This window comes from Elephas maximus, chromosome 22, assembly GCF_024166365.1.
Source record: "Elephas maximus indicus isolate mEleMax1 chromosome 22, mEleMax1 primary haplotype, whole genome shotgun sequence".
NCBI classification, from domain to species: domain Eukaryota; kingdom Metazoa; phylum Chordata; class Mammalia; order Proboscidea; family Elephantidae; genus Elephas; species Elephas maximus.
This window is the reverse complement of record NC_064840.1, coordinates 56,783,107-56,803,077: the sequence shown is the minus strand read 5'-3', so window position 1 is coordinate 56,803,077 and position 19,971 is coordinate 56,783,107. Positions and strand designations below refer to the sequence as shown.

General features: G+C 42.5%; 1 protein-coding gene across 4 annotated transcripts in view; it reads right to left on the bottom strand.

The window, feature by feature from the left end:
* Nucleotides 1-332: 332 nt before the first annotated feature.
* SH2D4A (SH2 domain containing 4A) overlaps nt 333-19,971 on the bottom strand; it is an 85,141-nt gene continuing 65,502 nt past the window's right edge. For 3 of the 4 annotated variants that reach the window (XM_049866032.1, XM_049866030.1, XM_049866031.1), the window contains exons 8-10: nt 18,511-18,641; nt 3,971-4,191; nt 333-3,473 (exon numbers count right to left, since the gene is read on the bottom strand). In XM_049866032.1, coding sequence (XP_049721989.1) covers nt 3,381-3,473; nt 3,971-4,191; nt 18,511-18,641 — 445 coding nt within the window. In that variant the 3' untranslated portion in view covers nt 333-3,380. The remainder of the gene's footprint in view (nt 3,474-3,970; nt 4,192-18,510; nt 18,642-19,971) is intronic. The other variant, XM_049866033.1, reaches the window with a different exon arrangement.

Below are 19,971 nucleotides of genomic sequence, written 5' to 3'. Positions count from 1 at the left end.
TAATAGGATTTAAATCCCCCAGTGGAGGCAGTGAAGAGCAGAATCCAAACTGTGAAAAATTTAATCTGTGTGTGAAAGGGCAGAGTGAAGATTTCCTAAAATGTAAAGGAAAAAGATGGAGAGATGAAAAAAATCATGAGATTACAAAAATGGAAGGCAAAGAACAGAAATTGAAGTGAGAATTATTAAAGCTACTCCTGAGGAAGAGAAAATCACAATTCAAACAGAAGTATCATTCAAAGATATAAATGAAGAAAACTTGTGTTTGGACTCATAAAAAAACCAAAACCAATTTTTTTTTTTTTTTTTTGGTTTTTTATAAGGTGGCAATTGCAAAAATTTAGACCATGAATTTTTTTAAATCTCATAGTAGATTTCCTGCCATATTAACACATCACTACACTAAAAAGATGGTTAATTCCAAAGCTCTAGCTTGGAGAGGCAACTTTTGGTACAAATGCCCCTGAGATATTTTTGGTGGCCTGCCCATACCCCATCTTCACTATCCCCCCCTTTTTCTAATCCCTTTTCTTCTTAACTGCTCCAATGTTTTTCCTCTTCTTAGTGTGAGGTTTGAGCCTCTCAGTAACACTTTTTGACATTGTTTAGTACTGCTGGAGGCACTAAGGGTGCCACAAGAACATTCCTGTGATCCTACTGCAGCAGTGCAGGGCCGGAGCACAGAACCAGGAGGCTCACAGGTAGCCTGACGGGGTTGGGTGGGTATGTGAGGGTCTGCCAATATAGAGGTAGCAGCCAGAAAATCTGGGATGGCTGTGAAGGGGAGATCACCAAGGGGACCTGAAAGACAGAGAAGAATCGCCATGGGTGGGGAGTGACAGTTGGGCACAGTCCCTACGAGGTAGGCAATGCGAGTTCCTGGTGCTGGGAGCCTACTCAGCACGGAAACAGAGGGCAACATCCCAGAACAAGAAACCTTGAGCAGGAAGGGAGCTGGGCTTGTTGAGACAACAGAAGAAAAAGGGAACAAGGCCAGGGCTTGGACATCCTCACTTTCGGCCAGAACTAGGGTCGGACATAGGCAAGACCCAGATGAAAGCATAGCTGGGGTAAGAATCTGGATCCCAACAACCCTGATTAGTCAGAATCAACTTCTGAATTCTGTAAACCATTCTCTGTTCTTAAGAACTTCAGGTATTATTCCTGGCCATCATTTCACTGAATACTAAACAGTGTATTCCTCTGAGTATCAATAACTAACAGGTCAAAATAGTAAAGAATTCAAATATGGTCCCCTCTTTGTCATATTTAGTTCAGTATTATTTTCTGTTTTCTAGATTTTTCTTCTGTAGGATGTCTCTTAGTGTATTTATATTTGAATATGACCATACTTATTTCTTCCAAAATAAACTAGGCAGAGAGGGATGCCTGAATCTAACATGTATTCAAAATTATTAGTGACTGTAGGGTTGGTAGGGTACTTCTCTATTCATTCCAGTAAGTAATAGAACCAAAATCATATGCTTTCAGAGCAGTAAGAGACGTTAATAAAGGTCACCTGGTTAAAATGCCTTATTTTTGCAGAACAGAAAATTGAGGCTCAGAGAGGTAAAGTGACCTGTCTGAGATCACACAGCTAAAGGTGGGAAGACTTGGGAAGAAAATCCAACTTTCTGACTTCCAGCCCTGTGCTATTTCTGCTATTCTATAATACCATGATCGCTGAATCACAGTTAGAAACAGAAGTTAAGAAATAGATTCTTATTGTCATAGTTTAACAATTCAAGCCACATGGAAAATTTCAAGACTGCACTTAACAATGATCTATATTTAAAAGCTTTCTCATTAAAACACGCATAGCATCCTCCTTCTCTGATTACATTTTACATGGCCAATGAGTAGTTTACACAACCAACAACCTCATGAACAAACCAATGTCATTCTTCTGTCTTTAAGAGGCACTTTAAAAGAATGCTGACAGGAAGAGTTAGGTCTGAAGTGCACATAAATCTCCATCTTCCCAGAAAAGACGATCTCGAGCGGCTCAGGGCCTCCTGGGTCACTGCCCAAGACCATCCCCCTGGGTGTGACTGGCCTGAGAGTTGATGGAAAGGGCCATGTGTGCAGTAGGACAAAGACCCCTGACTGAACATAAATATGTCCTAGAGCTAAACTGGACCCCTCATGGCGCAGTAGTTAAGAGTTTGGCTGCTAACCAAAAGGTTGGCAGTTTGAATCCACCAGCCACTCCTTGGAAACCCTAGTGGGCAGTTCTGCTCTGTCCTATAGAGTCGCTGTGAGTCGCAATCAACTCGATGGCAACCAGTTTAGAGCTAAATGGTGTTGGGAGGTTACTCTCATCTTCCTTTTTTACTTCATTTTGAGTACGGTGGAGGTATGTCAAGAAATGCACGTCGGGTTCCCTAATTACATAAAATAGTATCCAAACAGCTTGATGAGTCTCTTCTTCATTCTGCAGCACTAATAAGGAACACCTTACGTGTGCGTGGCCCTGCCCGTCAGCCGCACTCCTGGACAGAGCAGGAAGTAGGCAGGGCGAGGGTTGCCCCCTTCTCCAGAATGAGGAAATCAACTCATGGATGCTTGCTGACATTCCCACAAGCCATACGTATTTACGTCTCCCACCCACATTTTAAAACTTCTTGTTCAATTTACATTTCCAACTTCATTTTTCTGTTTCTCTTACATCCTGGCTCCAACGTGCACAATAACTGGCGTATGCTTTGTGGATCACCTCGGCCATTAGAAAAGGCTCTTGTGCCACCAGTCTAATGCCTTTATATAAACAGGACCCTGAGACCTTTGGGGTGATGCAAAGAGTGAATGTAGAGGTCAGAAAACGGTTCGCACAAGCTACTTAATTGAGGTACTTGAAGTATCTTCATTCTTAAAAAAAAAAAAAAAAACCCATTGCCGTCGAGTCAATTCTGACTCATAGTGACCCTACAGGACAGAAGAGAATTGCCCCATAGAGTTTCCAAGGAGCGCCTGGTGGATTCAAACTGTCGGCCTTTTGGTTAGTAGCGGTAGTACTTAACCACTACGCCACCAGGGTTCCTCATTCCTAAAAAGGCTTCAATTTTCTCTCTTTGTTCATTTTATCTTATATACATCATTACAGTTGCATCCTTCATGTTAGCTAGCTGCTGAAATTGGGAATCTTCTCCCTCTGCTTTTGGAGTACACGTGATGCAGAGGTAATTTTCACTTAACATTAAACTCCCCAGTTCGTGCAGAAGAGAGCTCTCAGTAAGGACTCCAAGGATACTTTCAGTTGATCAGTACTGGCTCCAGCTCTGCTGCAGGGTGACTCTGGCTTCACACAGAAATGTCCCTTTCAGGGGAGTTTGTCCAGGAAAGCCCAGCTGGAAGGTACAGGATGACAGAGATGGAGTCTGTCACTCAAAGAGCTCCAGGTAGTCGGGTGGCTGGTCCTGCTGCCCACAGGGGTAAAGAAGGAGCTCTTTCCCCAGGGAAGTTATGGGTTCCACCTGTAAATCACAAGGCACAGGGTCAGGCTGGGTGTGGGGTGGGCAGGAAATTGAAATAGTATAAATAACAATAACGTGCCTGTCCTCCCTCCTTGGAGGACGTTACTCCCTGCATACCCTTGATTTACACTAAACTTTGCTGGTGTCTGACAATCTTAAAAGAGATTGTTCTCACTCCCAAGCTCCCATGTACACTTGGACCCTCCTGGGCTCAAGTTCTGTCTTAAGGCTGCTTTCAAAAATGACTGATGTGTGCATAGATTTTTTAGTTTCTCCTGTATTCTCTGTCTCTGTGGGGTCTCCCTACATACTTGAGGAGGAACTAGGTTCTGGGATAAAAGAAACGCACTTAAGAATTCTGAAGATCGAGAGGAATTATCAAAAACCAATCCCACCATTACTTGTCTCAATCTTTTTGTTCTAATTGCCTTTCATAGTTAGAGCTGCTAACAGGGCGATTAGTTCACAAAGCAAATTAATTTTGTAAATCGTTTTACCTTGTGATAGTCCACCAAATCCGCCAGGGTGGCATGCTGCAGCTGGTCCACACCCAAGAAGCTGTAAGAGTCCGCAGAGGCATCTATGATGAAATGTTTACAGCCGTCCTTGGACGCATAGGACAGGACGTAGCCTCTGATCCTTTCACTGACTCGGATCAGAAAACTGCCTGGCACGCCTGTGCTCAGAAGTTCATTTGCTCTCTTTAGTGTGAGAATTCCTGTGGGAAAGAAAGGCAGGTATTTCAGCCAAATCATGTTAAAAAATCTCCGCAGTGAATATAGTTACGTGAATAAAGTTTAGCAAAAAAATGAGAGCTAGGTTAAGTCCGTCTTGGGGTCTTAGTAAAATACCATCCATTTTCTGACATTTGGTTCTTGGACGTGGGTAGGTTACATAAGCCAATGAATATTTATATATAAGAGCTTAAATGTTTAACCTTCTTAAAAAGAATAAATCTCCATGTACACACCTGTTCATAACAACACAGGTGTTATAAGGCTTCAGTGGGTCTGGCAGGACCCCTTGGCAGTCACACAGGGACTGTTAGATCTGGAAGGAGAATTAAAGACCCTCCCTCAGGCCAACTCAATTTACTGCTGAGGGCTCTAAGGCCTGGGGGATGATTTATTTTAGAATAGAGGTTCTCAACCAGAGCAATGTCTGGAGGTTTTGGTTGTCATGGATGGGCGTACTGTTGGCATCTAGTGGGTAGAGGCCAAGGATGCTAAACATTCTACAGTGTACAAGACAGGCCCCTACAACAAAGAAGCATCCGGCCTAAAATGTAAATGGTTCTGAGGTTGAGAAATCCTGGTCTAGGTGGTTCAGCAAGTTAGTAATAGAATCAGGGCTCCAAAGTGCCTTCCACTCTAGCTACTCCAAACAATGCTCCATTGACATTTAAAGGAATACACACACACACACCACGTACACACACATACGCACACACACACGTACACACACGTACGTACACACATGTATACACACATACACATGCATGTGTAACAGACTTTTCAACAGGATTTCATTTTTTTCATTTAATCCCCAACTGTAAAATAAGAGCTGACATTATATTTTATAGATGAGAAAACTAAGACAGAAAAGGTAAGCGACTAAGGTTAGAATTAGTGATGATTTCAGGTCTCATGTCTCCCATTCTAGTTGTTTGTTTTGGTTTTTATCTCCTTGGGCTCATGAAATTTTTCTGAAATTGGCTGAAAATAAAATACGAGTATTTATCTCACAAAGAGGTATTCATTTCTCACATGGGCATGTAAATGTAGTATGTGTGTATATATGTATACGTACAGTCACAGCTACATGAATATGTATATATATGTGCAGTGGTTAACAGCTTGGCTGCTAACCAAAAGGTTGGCAGTTCAAATCCACCAGCCGCTCCTTAGAAACTCTATGGGCAGTTCTACTCTGTTCTACAGGGTCGCTATGAGTCAGAATCGATGGCAACGGGTTTGGTTTTGGTTATATGTGTGTGTGTATGAATAATTTAAATGTCTCATGAATTCGCATCTCAATTCTGGCTACTCTTCTCCCCAATTGGGGAAAAGTAATGAGGGTTGATCCATGTTCCAAATTTCCCTTCTTAGACCTGTTACAATCCTTCAGATGAGTAGATAATATGGTAAAAGGTACAGAAAGTACACAAACACATCTTGGAAAGATGGCCAAGTTGCTGAATTCCTCAGCAAGCTCTGATGTTGGAAGGAGGAGCAGCAGTCTCCTCGTGTCCTTCCTCATTTCAGCAGACCTAAGCTCTTGTCATTTCCTGTTCCACAATTACCTCCCTTTTGATACTCAGTACCATTTTATTAGAAGAAAATGTTCCTCCGGGTAAAAAGGCCTTAGGTTATCATAGCTCTTAAGTCTTTGTCTTAGTTATCTAGTGCTGCCATAACAGAAATACCAGAAGTGGGTGGCTTTAACAAACAGAACTTTATTTTCTCACAATTTAGGAGGCTAGTAAGTCCAAATTCAGGTTGTCAGCTCTAGGGGAAGACTTTTTCTCTCTGTCAGCTCTGGTGGAAGGTCCTTGTCTCTTCAGTTTCTGTTTCCTGGCTCCCTGGAGATCTTGATGTGGCTTGGCATCAGTCTTCTCCCATCTAAGCTTCTCTTACTTGCTTATTTAATCTCTTTTATATCTCAAAAGAGATTGTCTTAAAATATACCCTACAGTAATCCTGTCTCATTAACACAGCAAAGACAACTCATTCCCAAATGGGAGTACAAGAACAGGCATAGAAGTTAGGGTTTACAACACATATTTTGGAGGGAAAATAATTCAATCCAGAACAGCCTTGTTCTCGGTACAGTTAATTGATAATCAAATCCTAATTATCTTGGATAAAACATAACATAAAACTTTTTATTTTATTTTCTGTAAATAGACCTTTAACAAGGGACAGGTTAAAAAGCTCTTCTCCGCAGCCCAAGATCAACCAACCGACCCTTCTCATGCCTTCTCCTCTCACACCTACCCTGAAGCTGAGTCCCAGTGCATATGAGGGTGAACTGTGATGTGCTGCACAGTAAGACTCTGGGCGTGGGTGAGAAATTCTGGCAGGTCCCCCCACTCACAGATAGGAAAGACCCCTGAATGGAACAAGCCCTTGGGCTCTCTGCTGGGGCTCCAATACAGATGTACACCCCCGTCTGTCATATTCTGTTGCCTTTTGGCCCCTTCCCTGATACGACTGATCCACTGGAAACTGTAGGCGCCACTGATACTGAGTGACCCCCTGGCTCAGATGGTGCCCTGTCTACTTTATGTGATGCCCATTGTAATAAATTATGTCCCCCAAAATATGTGTCAACTTAGTTAGGCCATGATTTCTCGTATCGTGTGGTTGTCCCCCATTTTGTGATTTTCCTAAGTGCTATAAATCATTATCTCTGCCTGTGGTTAAAGCGGATTAGGGTGAGATGTAACACCCTTGCTCAGGTCACATCCCTGATCCAATGTAAAGGGCGTTTTCCTGGGGTGTGGCCTGCGCCACCTTTTATCTTACAAGAGATAAAGTGAAAGAGAATCAGGCAGAGAGTTGGGGGACCTCATACTGCCAAGAAACAAGAGCCAGGAGAATGGCACATCCTTTGTACCTGCGGTCTCTATGCTGAGAAGCTCCTCAGTTGGGGAAGATTGATGACAAGGACCTTCCTCCAGAGCCAACAGAAAGAGAAAGCCTTCTCCTGGAGCTGATGCCCTGAATTTCGACTCCTAGCCTACTCGACTGTGAGTGAATAAATTTCTCTTTGTTAAAGGCATCCACTTGTGGTATTCTGTTGTAGCAGCACTAGATGACCAAGACACCCATGTAAGCTCCAAGAGATATGGCCTGCTGCTTTTCACTGCCTATTTTACTTTCTAAACATACCTGGTCCCATTGATAAATTACAGTTGACGGCCAGAAGTTGGAAGCAAGGCAACAGGTAACCGGTGTACTCAGGGACTACAAATGACAGAGGTTCAAAGCCACTATATTACATTGTCTATGAAACCAGGGATATTTTTCACTGACCCCGGAGGTCCCCTTCAGAACCATGAGGCTGACCAACCATGACTGAAGGAGAAAAAGCATTCTGGAAAGATTTCTCTCTCATCCCAGACTTAATGGCATCCTAACTCTGAAATTCCAAGTCACTTCAACAAATGGGCCAGGTGTTACAATTTATAACATCTGGATGTTTTCCAGATGGATGTGGAGTCTGAAAATGAAGGCTATTCTGGGAAATTATAACCAAAGCTAGGTTAAGGTCAATTACTCCTAAAATCAGATCATATAATAGCTGTAATCAAAGTGCCTGAGAGCCTCTTAACCTCTGAAATCATTACCGATTACACGCAGATCTTGGCACTAATCTCCTTAAACACATAACATAATAAAATGATTTTGTGGCAAATCACAGGTCAGAATGGAGATTCCTTGGACACAACGATAATGAGGGCAGGTTGAGAAAGTAAGTGCTGTGAAGATTAGGCTTTGAATGATGCCTGAGGGTGGTTTTTCTGTCTTTGTTCTTTTGGCCTTACGAGTTATCATTCCTGAAGAGCACACTCTCTTGGTACATCTAATACAGATAGAGGTTCAATTTGTCATAAATCCGTCAAGGGCAGTGGATGCATTCAGGGTGGCTTGGCTGTGATCATCGCCAAACAGCAAACTTGGCCTACCTGGGTAGGGCATTCTAGAGCGCTAAACCAAAATCCAATGGCAGATATTAATCACTGCTGGAGTTGGGGAATCTCCCTACAATATTTCTCATTCCCTGATTTGCCACTTGCACAACTCTAAGAATTCTGAGGTGTTGGTCTTCATCCCAACCCCTCTAAAGGCCAGGCACATCCATGCTGCCTCCCTCTGACCAGCTCTCTTCACATATATTACAAGAACCAAACATATGTATTACGGGTCAGAGGAAGATTTCCGTGCTAGTGAAAAAGGATAAATAATTCTTTCATCAATTTTTTAAAATGAACCAGGTCTCCACCTGGATATTGGTATGCCTGTTTTACATTGTAATCCACAAGGGTTGGCAGGAGTAGCAGAGTAATGGCGGTCCAGGAGAAAGCAGATGTCGCTGAGCCAAGTCTTACTGGACGGCACCTGGCGCTGCAAAACCTGGGACAGATATGGGCTAAAACTCTGGAGGCCTGAACACCCAGGCACAGAGGTTAATAACAGCTGTAGTTGAGGCTGAGCAGAAAAAAATGTCCTACTCCTCTCTCTGCATGACTCCAAGGGTCCCCACCCAACAATGCTGTTCAATAGAACTTTCTGTGATGGAGGAGATACATCCATATGACAGCCACGAGTCACATGTGGCTGATGAGCGCTTGAATATGGCTAGTGTGACTGATGAGCTTGATCTTTAATTTTATTTAATTTTAATGAATTTAAATGGACACATATGCCTAATAGCTACTGTATTGGACAGTGCACTCTGAGCCTCCCTGGAGTGAGTATTTGGTCCAAGACAGGCCTCGGAGAACCATTTTTTGCACAGGAGAGGGTAATCAGCACTAAAGGGACCTGAAATAACTCAGAAACCCTAGCAGAACCCCACCTGGAAATCCAAATGGCAGGGATTCTTGCTCCACATTACAAGGGCAGTTCAGTGCAAGGGACAACTGCCATTCTCCAAGATTCAACTCAAGAGCATGAAGTTTTCTGATTTATCTCTCAGCAGTAAAGTCTCAGGTTCCCTGGGTCTGCTGAGCACTAGGTTCCCACCTCCATTTAAGCACTCGCCAGGTTCACGGATCTACTGGGCACTCACCTGGTTCACAGATCTACCGAAGCACTCACTGATTCACAGATCTACCGAGCACTCACCTGGTTCACAGATCTACTGAGCACTCACCTGGTTCATGGATCTACTGAGCACTCACTGATTCACAGATCTACTGAGCACTCACTGATTCACAGATCTACTGAGCACTCAGCTGGTTCACAGATCTACTGAGCACTCACCTGGTTCACAGACCTACTGAGCACTCACCTGATTCACAAATCTACCCAGCACTCACCTGGTTCACAGATCTACAGATCTACTGAGCACTCACCTGGTTCCCAGAGCTACTAAGCACTCACCTGATTCACAAATCTACCCAGCACTCACCTGATTCACAGATCTACAGATCTACTAAGCACTCACCTGGTTCCCAGAGCTACTGAGCATTCATTCACCTGATTCACGAATCTACCCAGCACTCACCTGATTCACAGATCTACAGATCTACTGAGCACTCACCTGGTTCCCAGAGCTACTGAGCACTCACCTGAATCACAAATCTACCCAGCACTCACCTGATTTACAGATCTACAGATCTACCGAGCACTCACCTGGTTCCCAGAGCTACTGAGCACTCACCTGAATCACAAATCTACCCAGCACTCACCTGATTCACAGATCTACAGATCTACCGAGCACTCACCTGGTTCCCAGAGCTACTGAGCATTCATTCACCTGATTCACAAATCTACCCAGCACTCACCTGATTCACAGATCTACTCAGCACTCACCTGGTTCCCAGAGCTACTGAGCATTCATTCACCTGATTCACAAATCTACCCAGCACTCACCTGGTCCACAGATCTACAGATCTACTGAGCACTCACCTGGTTCCCAGAGCTACTAAGCACTCACCTGATTCACAAATCTACCCAGCACTCACCTGGTTCACACATCTACTCAGCACTCATCTGTTTCACAGATCTACTTACCACTCGCCTGATTCACAGTCTGCTCCGCACTCATCTGATTCACCGATCCACTGAGCACTCCCAGCTCACCTAATTCAGTCTCTCGGCGTACTCACAGCACATTATGCAATGACTTTCTCTCTCCCCGACTTCCGTGTGAGCTCCTAGAGGATAACTACCATATCTTATTTATTTTTGCACCATCAGCACCTGCCACTTAGAAGATGCCTAGAAAAGGCCTAACAATGAATGACTCTGTCTTACAATCAAGTCAGAAACTTTCTTCTCTAGGACACTTCTATGCATCCACTGCCTCCAGTCTGAGAACAGCTATCATGGGGAAAAAGAAAAAAAAATTTTTTTTTTAAGGTATATTCTTTATTCTTCTTGAAAGCACCACCTGGCCCAATCCTGTTAATGTGTACATTTTATGACCTACTTCTTGCATTTGGAAAATATGTCTTTAAAAACCCAATGAAAGATAACCAAATAATAACAGGACTCAGTGTTCTTAACATCCGCCTGGCATTCCTCAAAGTGTACATTACCTCATTTAATCCTCACAGCGACCTATAAAAAGGTGCCATTACTACCCTCACATGACAGATGAGAAAATATGCAGCAAGAGTTTTGCATTACTTGCTAAGTGTCACTCAGCTAGGTCAGGAGAAGCCCTGGGATTCAACCCTGGCGGTTAGCCCCAGAGCCCAGGAACTCACCTGCCCCCCTGCAACAGAACATCACACTCTTCAACATGATTCCATTTTTTCTTCCATTTAATCCTCAAATAATTCTAAAATAAGCAGACCTGGTATTATTATAGTTTATAGATGAGACTACAGAAGAACACCTCGTCTCCCACTCTAGTGGTTTTTTGTTTGGTTTGTTCTGTTTTTTTAATCCCACTGGGCTCATAAAATTCTCCTGGAATTGGTTGAAAATAAAATATGAGTATTTAACAGCTCCTGCTGGGAAACTGGATTTCCACATGCAAAATGATGAAGCAGGGTCCATACCCACACCATATACAAAAACTAATTCAAAATGGATCAAGAACCTAAATGTGAGAACTAAAACCATATAACTGTTAGAAGACAACGAAGGAATATTGCTTAAGGAGCTAGTTTTAACAATGAATTCTTATATATGATACCAAAAGCATGAGCAACAAAAGAAAATAGATAAACGGGGCTTCATAATAATTAAAAACTTTCATTAATCAAAGGACTTTATCAACAAAGAGATAACCTACATATTGGGAGAAAATTTGGGGGCAGCATATATCTGCTAAGGGTTTAATACCCATAGTATACAAAGAACTCCTACAACTTGAAAACAAAAAGACAAACAGCCCAATTGCAAAATGGGCAAAGGACTTGAATAGACATTTCATGTGAAGATTCATGTGCCAACAAGCACATAAAAAGATGCTCAATATCATCATTCATTAGGAAAAAAAAAAAACAAAAAACCAAACCTGTTGCTGTCAAGTCAATTCTGACTCATAGTGACCCTACAGGACAGAGCAGAACTGCCCCATTGAGTTTCCAAGGAGCATCTGGTGGATTCAAACCGCGGAACCTTTGGTTAGCCCCCGTAGCCACTATGCCACCAGGGTTTCATTATTCATTAGGGAAGCAGAAATCCAAACCACAATGAGATAGCACCTCATCTCCATTAGAATGCTATGAGAAAGAAAACGGAAAATAACAGATGTTGGTGAGGACATGGAGAAAACGGAACCTTCATCCATGACTGGCGGGAATCCAAAATGGTTACAGCGGCTGTGGAAGAAGCAGCTCCTCAAAAAACTGGACATAGAACTACCATACCCAGTGCCGTCCAGTCAATTCTGACTCATAGCGACCCTATAGGACAGAGTAGAACTGCCCCAACTACCATATGACCCAGCAATCCCAATCCTAGCTATATACCCAGAAGAAACAAAGGCAGGAATACAAACAGCAATCTGTACCCCAATGTTCACTGCAGCACTTTTCACAACAGCCAAAAGGTGGAATCAGCCTAGATGTCCACTAACAGATGAACGGATAAACAAAATGTGATATATTCATATAATGGAATATTACTCAGCCATAAAGACAAAGTCCTGATATACGCTACAACACGGATGAATCTTAAAAGTATCCTGAGTGAAATAAGTCAGTCATGAAAGAACGAATACTGTATGATCCCATATGATTTCCCATTCATTTCCTCATAGGAAATAGGGCAAATGTATAAAGACTATAGCCTTTTAGTGGTTACCAGCAGTAGGAGGAAGGGGAAAAAGGGGAGTCACTGTTTAGGAGTCACTGCGTTTCTGTTAATGATGGGGGAATAATCTTTAAACAGGTAGTGGTAATGGTTTCACAAGGGCAGTGGTGACACAGTGGCAGAAGCCTCACCTTCCATGCAGGAGACAAGGGTTCAATCAATGGCCAGTGGACCTCAAGCACAACTACAAGCCACCCGTTAATGGAGGCTTGTATGTTGCTATGATGCTGAACAGGTTCCAGCTGAGCTTCCAGATTAAAAAAAGGCTAGGAAAAAGGCCTGGCAATCTACTTCCAAAAATCAGCCAATGAAAACCTCGTGAATCGCAACGCTCCGTCCCATTGTGCGTGGGGTTGCAATGAATCAGGGGCTGACTCAGCGGCAGCTAAGAACAACAACAATGGTTGCACAACGTGATAACTGTAGTCAATGTCCCTGAGTTACAGACATAAAAACTGTTGAATAGGCAACTGTTTTGTTGTATTTTACCACAGTAAGAGAAATGAGTGTTTATTTCCCAAAGAGGTGTTCATTTCTCACCTGAAAAACATATAGATTTATTTCCCAGTAACTACTTTGGTTACTTAGGTGCAGGGTGCCTGGAGGTAGGAATGATGCATAAACGACTTCGGCAACCTCTCCTAAGCTGAGGATGTGTGTTGCCGAGGACTAAGGAGCCTCAGAGTACTTTGCTCTTTAACCGCGTTGTCAGGGCTGCCCGAGAGGCTGCTGTGCCTGTGAGCTGCCCTTCCATATCTTTATCGTGGCATCTCTCATTCCTTCTTTTCCATCTATTTTCTCTGCCTTTTGGGCTGCCCAGGATAGACGAGGCAAGGGGGGTGATACAAAGACAACATTCGTTAAGGAATGTATCTCTGCTGTTGACGTGGCCTCCAAGTCCCACACTATAACCTGCCTGGAGATGAGAGTGAATACAAGAAAAAGTGACTTTTAAAAGATCTTATTTCCAAATATCAGCCCTGCCAGGCGCAATGTATACACACTATTCATTGAGAGTCATCAACCTGGAGAACAGCTTTGTATGTTCACACCTGAGCTCCCTTCTATTTGATGCTTTAACCCCTTCAGTATTTAACGGAAGTATTTTCCAAATGGCTCCTGTTTAGGTCCCCGATACAGAGGGAGACACACTGTGATGGCAGGCTCTCACCCCTGAGCCCTTGGGCCTTGGTCACTTCAGGGATGAGAAAAAATGGTCAGAGCTCTTAAAATATTATTCAAAATGTTTTCTTAACTTAAAGCACAATAAAAATTATTAAAAAAAAAGTTTTCTTAAACAACTCAAGAATTGCATCTCATTTTGTTACTTTAATAGCTAAACTAAAACCAAACCCACTGCTGTCTAGTTAAATCTGACTCATAGCGACCCTATAGGACAGAGCAGAACTGCCCCACAGGGTTTCCAAGGAGCGGCTGAAGGATTTGAACTGCTGACCTTTTGGTTAGCAGCCATAGCACTTAACTATTGTGCAACCAGGGCTCCCCTTAATAGCTAGCACTTGTCAACTAGTGGTTACCATGTGCTACATACAGTTCTAAGTGCTGTACATGTATTAATTCATTTAATCCCCAGAACAACCCTTCAAGGTCGGTAATATCCTTACGTTCATTGTACAGATGAGGAAACAGAATTATGGAAGTTACATGACTGCCTAAGGACACCCAGCTCGTAGGCATGGAGCTGGGATTTGAAACAAGGCAGTGTACCCTGGTGGCACGATGGTTAAGCGCTTGGCTGCTAACTGTAAGGTTGGGGGTTCAAACCCACGCAGCAACTGCCATGGGAGAAAGACCTGGCGATCTGTTTCTGTAAAGATTAGAGCCTAAAAACCCTACGGGGCAGTTCTACTCTGTCACACAGTGTCGCTATGAGTCGGAATCGACTTGTTGGCACCCATAACAACAGTGTAGTCACAGAGATGCGCCCTGCGTCACTACACTCTACCACCTCCCTTTCGTTGGCATAAAGAAATAATCTCCACCATATTCTGGCTGTGCCAGTAGAAAGCCGGTAAAGAAAGCAAGCGACAACAAAGAAAATTTGGAGGACAAAAGCATGGTTTTAAAGATGCTTCTCTACATAGTAGAATCCCCTTTTCCATACAAAATCTTAAGCAGAATCCACAAAACAGAGTCACTCTCCTTTGCTCCCTCACCTACCCACTACTCCTGCTCCTTGCCTCTGAGGTGTCTCTGGGTAAGCTCTGGACCCCCAGAACTTAGTGTAAAACCTATGAGACGGCAGCCCTGGGCATTTGCAACGAGCAGCTCGGGGCTCCCCAGCGCAGGCAGGCCGCGGTCACCCGTGGCGTCAGAGTCAGGGCGAGCAGCCAGCTCATCATTTGCAAAAACTCTACATAAAAGAGGACTTTGGGGTTAATGGATTATTCTCAGAATGAATGGAAAAACATACTAACATTTGTGCAAGAAGTCTGACACACGGAATAATTTATGAGAAAAGTCAGAGTCTTCCAGAAAAAAAAAAACCAGCAATGAACTGTATTTTCTGCAGAAAAGCTTGCTCTTCTCAAATCTGAAAAAATGAGGGCAGCTTTAACCTCTTTATGTTCCATCTTCTCCTGTTATTTCAGAAATATGAACTGCTCTTAGGCAGACACACAGGAGAGCTATGGAGGATAATTCAAAGGGCTTTGATGCCATTAACGTAGGTGAAGTCTTCATGCTAAAAGGAGCCTTGCCGGTTCTTCTCAAGTCCAGGGCAATGACCACCAGGAAGTGGACTCCCAGCCTCTTTTCACTGCCACACACAAGCAGTGACACACCTTTACTGCTGGCCACAGCCCATCCTGCTCCACGAAATGTATGAACGGGGTATGTCAACAAGGCAGGGTTTACACATCCATCTGAGGCTTAGGAACAGAAAGGCTTTGAGAAGCCACACAAATCAGTAATCTGTGCTTCGTGAAGACAGAGGCTTGAAAACCCCTTTCTGAGAGGAGGCAGAATTTTGATGGGTCCACAATTAAGAAATCTCCGCCCCTCAGAAAAATAGTTAAAGGATGAACTATCACTTATGGGCACTAACTCACAGGCTGGTTAAGATCTTAGCCTGGAAGAAACTGTAGGAGGCACCTGTGAAGAAAAGCTACCATCCCAATATGTCAAAACAGGGTTCCTGATGAATAAAGAGTTATAGTGCAAGGAGATAAGATGTGACCATCTTCTCTTTGTCATGGAAACGTGGAATTTTATTATCTTCCTAAAACTGAAGATACGGTTTATATCATCTAAATGGCTGTGTTCTTTTATGTATTTATTTTGCTTATGAGTATGACAAATGTTTAGATAAATGACAAGAAATCAATAACAATGGCACACTGATAAATTGCTATACTTAAAACTCTAGAGTCTTACTTGTTAACCAAAGCTCCAAGTGGGTTTTTAGTCCAACTACATCTTCCTAACTTTCAGCAACAATTTCAAATAGAACTGCCTGTTAAAGGTTAGAAGGACTTTTAATAACATCAACCAACATTTTCAATTCCTCATACCCTGTTAAAAAAAATCTACCAGCCCTGTAATCACAAATGACAGCATCTTCTGCTCAATGACAGAAACTACTAAGTGGCCATTTTCTCAGTACTCATCTTGGAAAACAAAAGGCAGTATCAGACAGCAGAGAGACCAATGACTAACGCGTTATCGGGCCAAGTCCCTTCTGTTCACCTTTTGATACTGTAGTCGCTCTTTCTCCAAATGTGTCAGAGCAGAACAGAAATGAAGGAAGCTTACGACTCGGTCCTAGAAGCAGGAGGGGACTCCTCTGGGAATGGACAAAAGAGCTCAGCTGTGAGTCAGAATCGATTCCATGGCAATGGATTTGGTTACAGGAATCACCAAAGAACCAGTGTTTTCAAGGGAAAACAGACAGCTCTGCTGAAATGTTTTGACGGCAAACGCAGTGCTTTTGCAGAAGCCTATCGCAAATAATTATCCTTTTTAAGAAGAGTTTGTCATGCAACATGCTTGGGAGCTTATTTTTTATGGGCATATTTATGTGTGAGATCATACTATGTAAAAGAGAGAAGCCTTAAACATAATTCAAACCAAGGCACTCTTAGGACAAGCATACCCTTGGAGAGAAATTTATTTTAGTTTTAAAGAGCCTTTGTTGTCCATATAGCAAATGAATCCAATTCAACCACAGACCTGTGGAAGCCAATTGAGGCAAGATGAAACTCCCTACTCTTAAAATCCAAGAAACTGAGAGCTTGGTGAAGTATGAGCTAGGTAGACAGAAGGGCCTGAATTAATCACGTTTCTTGGGTCAAATACAGAAATGGTTCACTGGATAATATCTGCTCAGGATACGACAAATTCACACTGCAGTCTTAGGTATAAGGAATCAAAACCATAGAATTTTTAAACTAAAGATCACGAAGTTCAAGGCTTTCATTTAACAGATGAAGAAAATGAGCTTCAGATAAATTAAGCGATTTGCTACAGAGAAAGAAAACAACTTGCTCAGGGTTATTCAACTGGTTAATGGAGGTCTGGGTCTAAAGCCTGACTTTTTTTTTTTTTTCACTTTTATTAATTTATTTTATTTTTGTTATTGTTGAAAATATGCACAGCAGAACACAAACCAACTCAACAATTTCTACATGTATAATTCAGTGGCATTGATTACATTGTTCTAGTTGTGTAACCATTCTCATCCTCCTTTTCTGAACTGTTTCTCCCCCATTAACTTTAACTCATTGCCCCCTAAGCTTCCTCTCTAACCTTTCGAGTTGCTGTTGTCAATTTGATCGCATATGGATAGATCTTAAAAGAGCACAATACTGAAGGCAGACATACTTAATTCAAAAAAAGACTTCAGGGAACGGTTTTGGTTTAAAGATTCAGGTTTAAAGATGATCTCAGTTCAACAGTTTGAGGGTCTATCCAGCCTCAATAGCTCCAGAAAATCTGGATTCCATAAGAATTTGCAATTCTGTTCTTCACTTCTCCCCTTTTGATAAGGATTCTTCTATAGAATCTTTGATCTGAACATTTCATAATGGTAGCCGGCCACCATCCAGTTCTTCTGGCTCTTCTGGCAATGGAGGCAGTTGTTCATGGAGGCAATTAACTATGCATTTCATTCCTCCTCCTGTTCCTGACTCTCCTTTCTCTGTTGCTCCAGACAGATAGAGACCGATTATTGTACCTTGGATGGCCACTTACAAGCTTTTATGACCCCAGGCACTACACAATGAAATAGGAAGTAGTACAAAAGCACTGGCAGTGGAGTGGTTAAGAACTCAGACGGCTTACCAAAAGGTCAGCAGTTCAAATCCACCAGCAGCTCCTTGGAAACCATATGAGGCAGCTCTACTCCATGCTATAGGGTTACTATGAGTCAGAATCCACTCAAAGGCAATGGGTATGGGTACAGAAGCACTAAACAGGGTATCGGTAAAATCTAACCTTTTGACTGCTAATGCAGTGTCATTTGTACCCCACCCAAACAACCACAAATGACCCTTCCTCTGCGGAATGAAGAAGTTACCATTTTATGGAAGTCACAACCAAGTGCCCTACCTTGGTGTAGGTCGATAGGAAGTATTGCTCTTCCTACCTACCCTGAGGTGCTGTATTGGTGGTAATAAATTAATCCAAAGTGACCAGCTGCCATGAATGCTAACTGCTTTCTAACTACGTCACGAGAATGCAGCTCACTGCAGAGCCCTGGTGGTGCAGTGGTTAAGAGCTTGGCTGCTAACCAAGATGTCTGCAGTTCAAATCCACCAGCCACTCCTTGGAAACCCTATGCGGCAGTTCTACTCTGTCCTACAGGGTCGATATGAGTTGGAATCAACTCAACTGCAACGGTTTCTTTTCTTTTTTTTTTCCTGAGTAGCCTTTAAAAAGACTGCTTGGTGAACATAATTTGAAAGGCTCTTTGAGGCAGCAAAGAAAAGGAAGCTTTTATTTTTCCTGCCTTCTTGGTGGAATAGCAGACTTTCATCTGCTATCAGAAGAGGTTCCTTCGATGAAACCTCTGCACTCACCATGGAACCAGGGAGCAATGGTGTCTGAGGTTTTCTGGTAGCCGGCTCGCAGGGGTAGCTGGTCCTCTTTAAACCATCGGATGATGTCCTCCTGGGCAAAGCTGGAGGCTGTCCTTGTCTTCCCCTGGTTTCTGTTATTGGCAAAGTTTTTAAGTTAGATTTAACTAATTTGAAAATAATGCCTTCAAAAATTGTATTCTGTCTATCATACACTTCAAGATCTAATCACATGGGCTGAGCTGATGGGAGGTTAAACCCCTACAAAACACTATTACAACTCCTCAAGGGTAGGAAATTAAAAGGAACTTAAATATGTTACTTGTCCTTCAAGTCCTCCTGGGCTAGTCGTGAGTCTGAGCCACTGCTGTGTTAATACATAGATTTTAATTCATTTTTAGTACAAATTAGAAGCTCCATTAACTCCCAATTAAAATTTATAGAAAATAAGCATTAGAAGGTGGAATACACCCCAGAAACATCCCAGCACTATTTTCCTGGACAGCAGAGACTTGCAAAATGAAAGAAATCCAAGATAATAAACTTATTTCTTTCCCATTATTTTCATTATTTGATTTTCTGTTTCTACTAATCTCCAGACTTGCTCTCTTCTCTCTCCCCCTTTGAAGAGGTTTAGTGCTACTGAAAGACATGTCTCAAAAAGACCAAGTACCAGAAAGAAGACTGTTTGAAGACCGGTACGAAACAGACACAGCCAGCAGAATAGCTTTGAAATAAATTCAGTAGCAGAATTTAAGTTCTGGGATGTGAGTCAATTTCCACTGCAAAAAGTAATACAGCAATGAAACAAACATTTCTAAGTCTTACTCAACAGCCCACTAATTTTGAGTAGAGTTCAAATTAAAAAAACAACAACAACAAAGAGTCTGGACGATTTACTGCGATTTCCCATAATGTAAGTTAACTTACGGCTCTTTATGCTTTTTATGGGCATATGGCACCATGAGTTACGTATATGTATTATATACGTGTATGTATATTATGTGTAATCTGTTGTGGTCGAGTTGATTCCGACCCCTAGTGACCCTATAGGACAGTGTAGAACTACCCCATAGGGTTTCCAAGGCTGTAATCTTTACAGAAGCAGTCTCCCACATCTTTCTCCCATGGAGCAGCTTTCGGTTAGCAGCTGAGTGCTTAACCATTGTACCACCAGGCAAATATGTGTATACCCATATGAGTGTATATATGTATGTGTGTTTGTGTACCCTAGTGGTGGCAGTGATAGTGCAGCAGTCTGCTTCCGTAAAAATTACAGCCTTGGAAACCGTATGAGCAGTTCTACTCTGTCCTTTAGGGTCCCCTATGAGTTGGAATAGACTCAATGGTAACTTTTTCTTTATGATTTGCAGAGCAATTTTGGAGGCAATCTTCTATGACTTTCCTGGGAAACAGACGACGCATATACATGTGATTACATGGGAAGTTCTCATACTGGCTTTC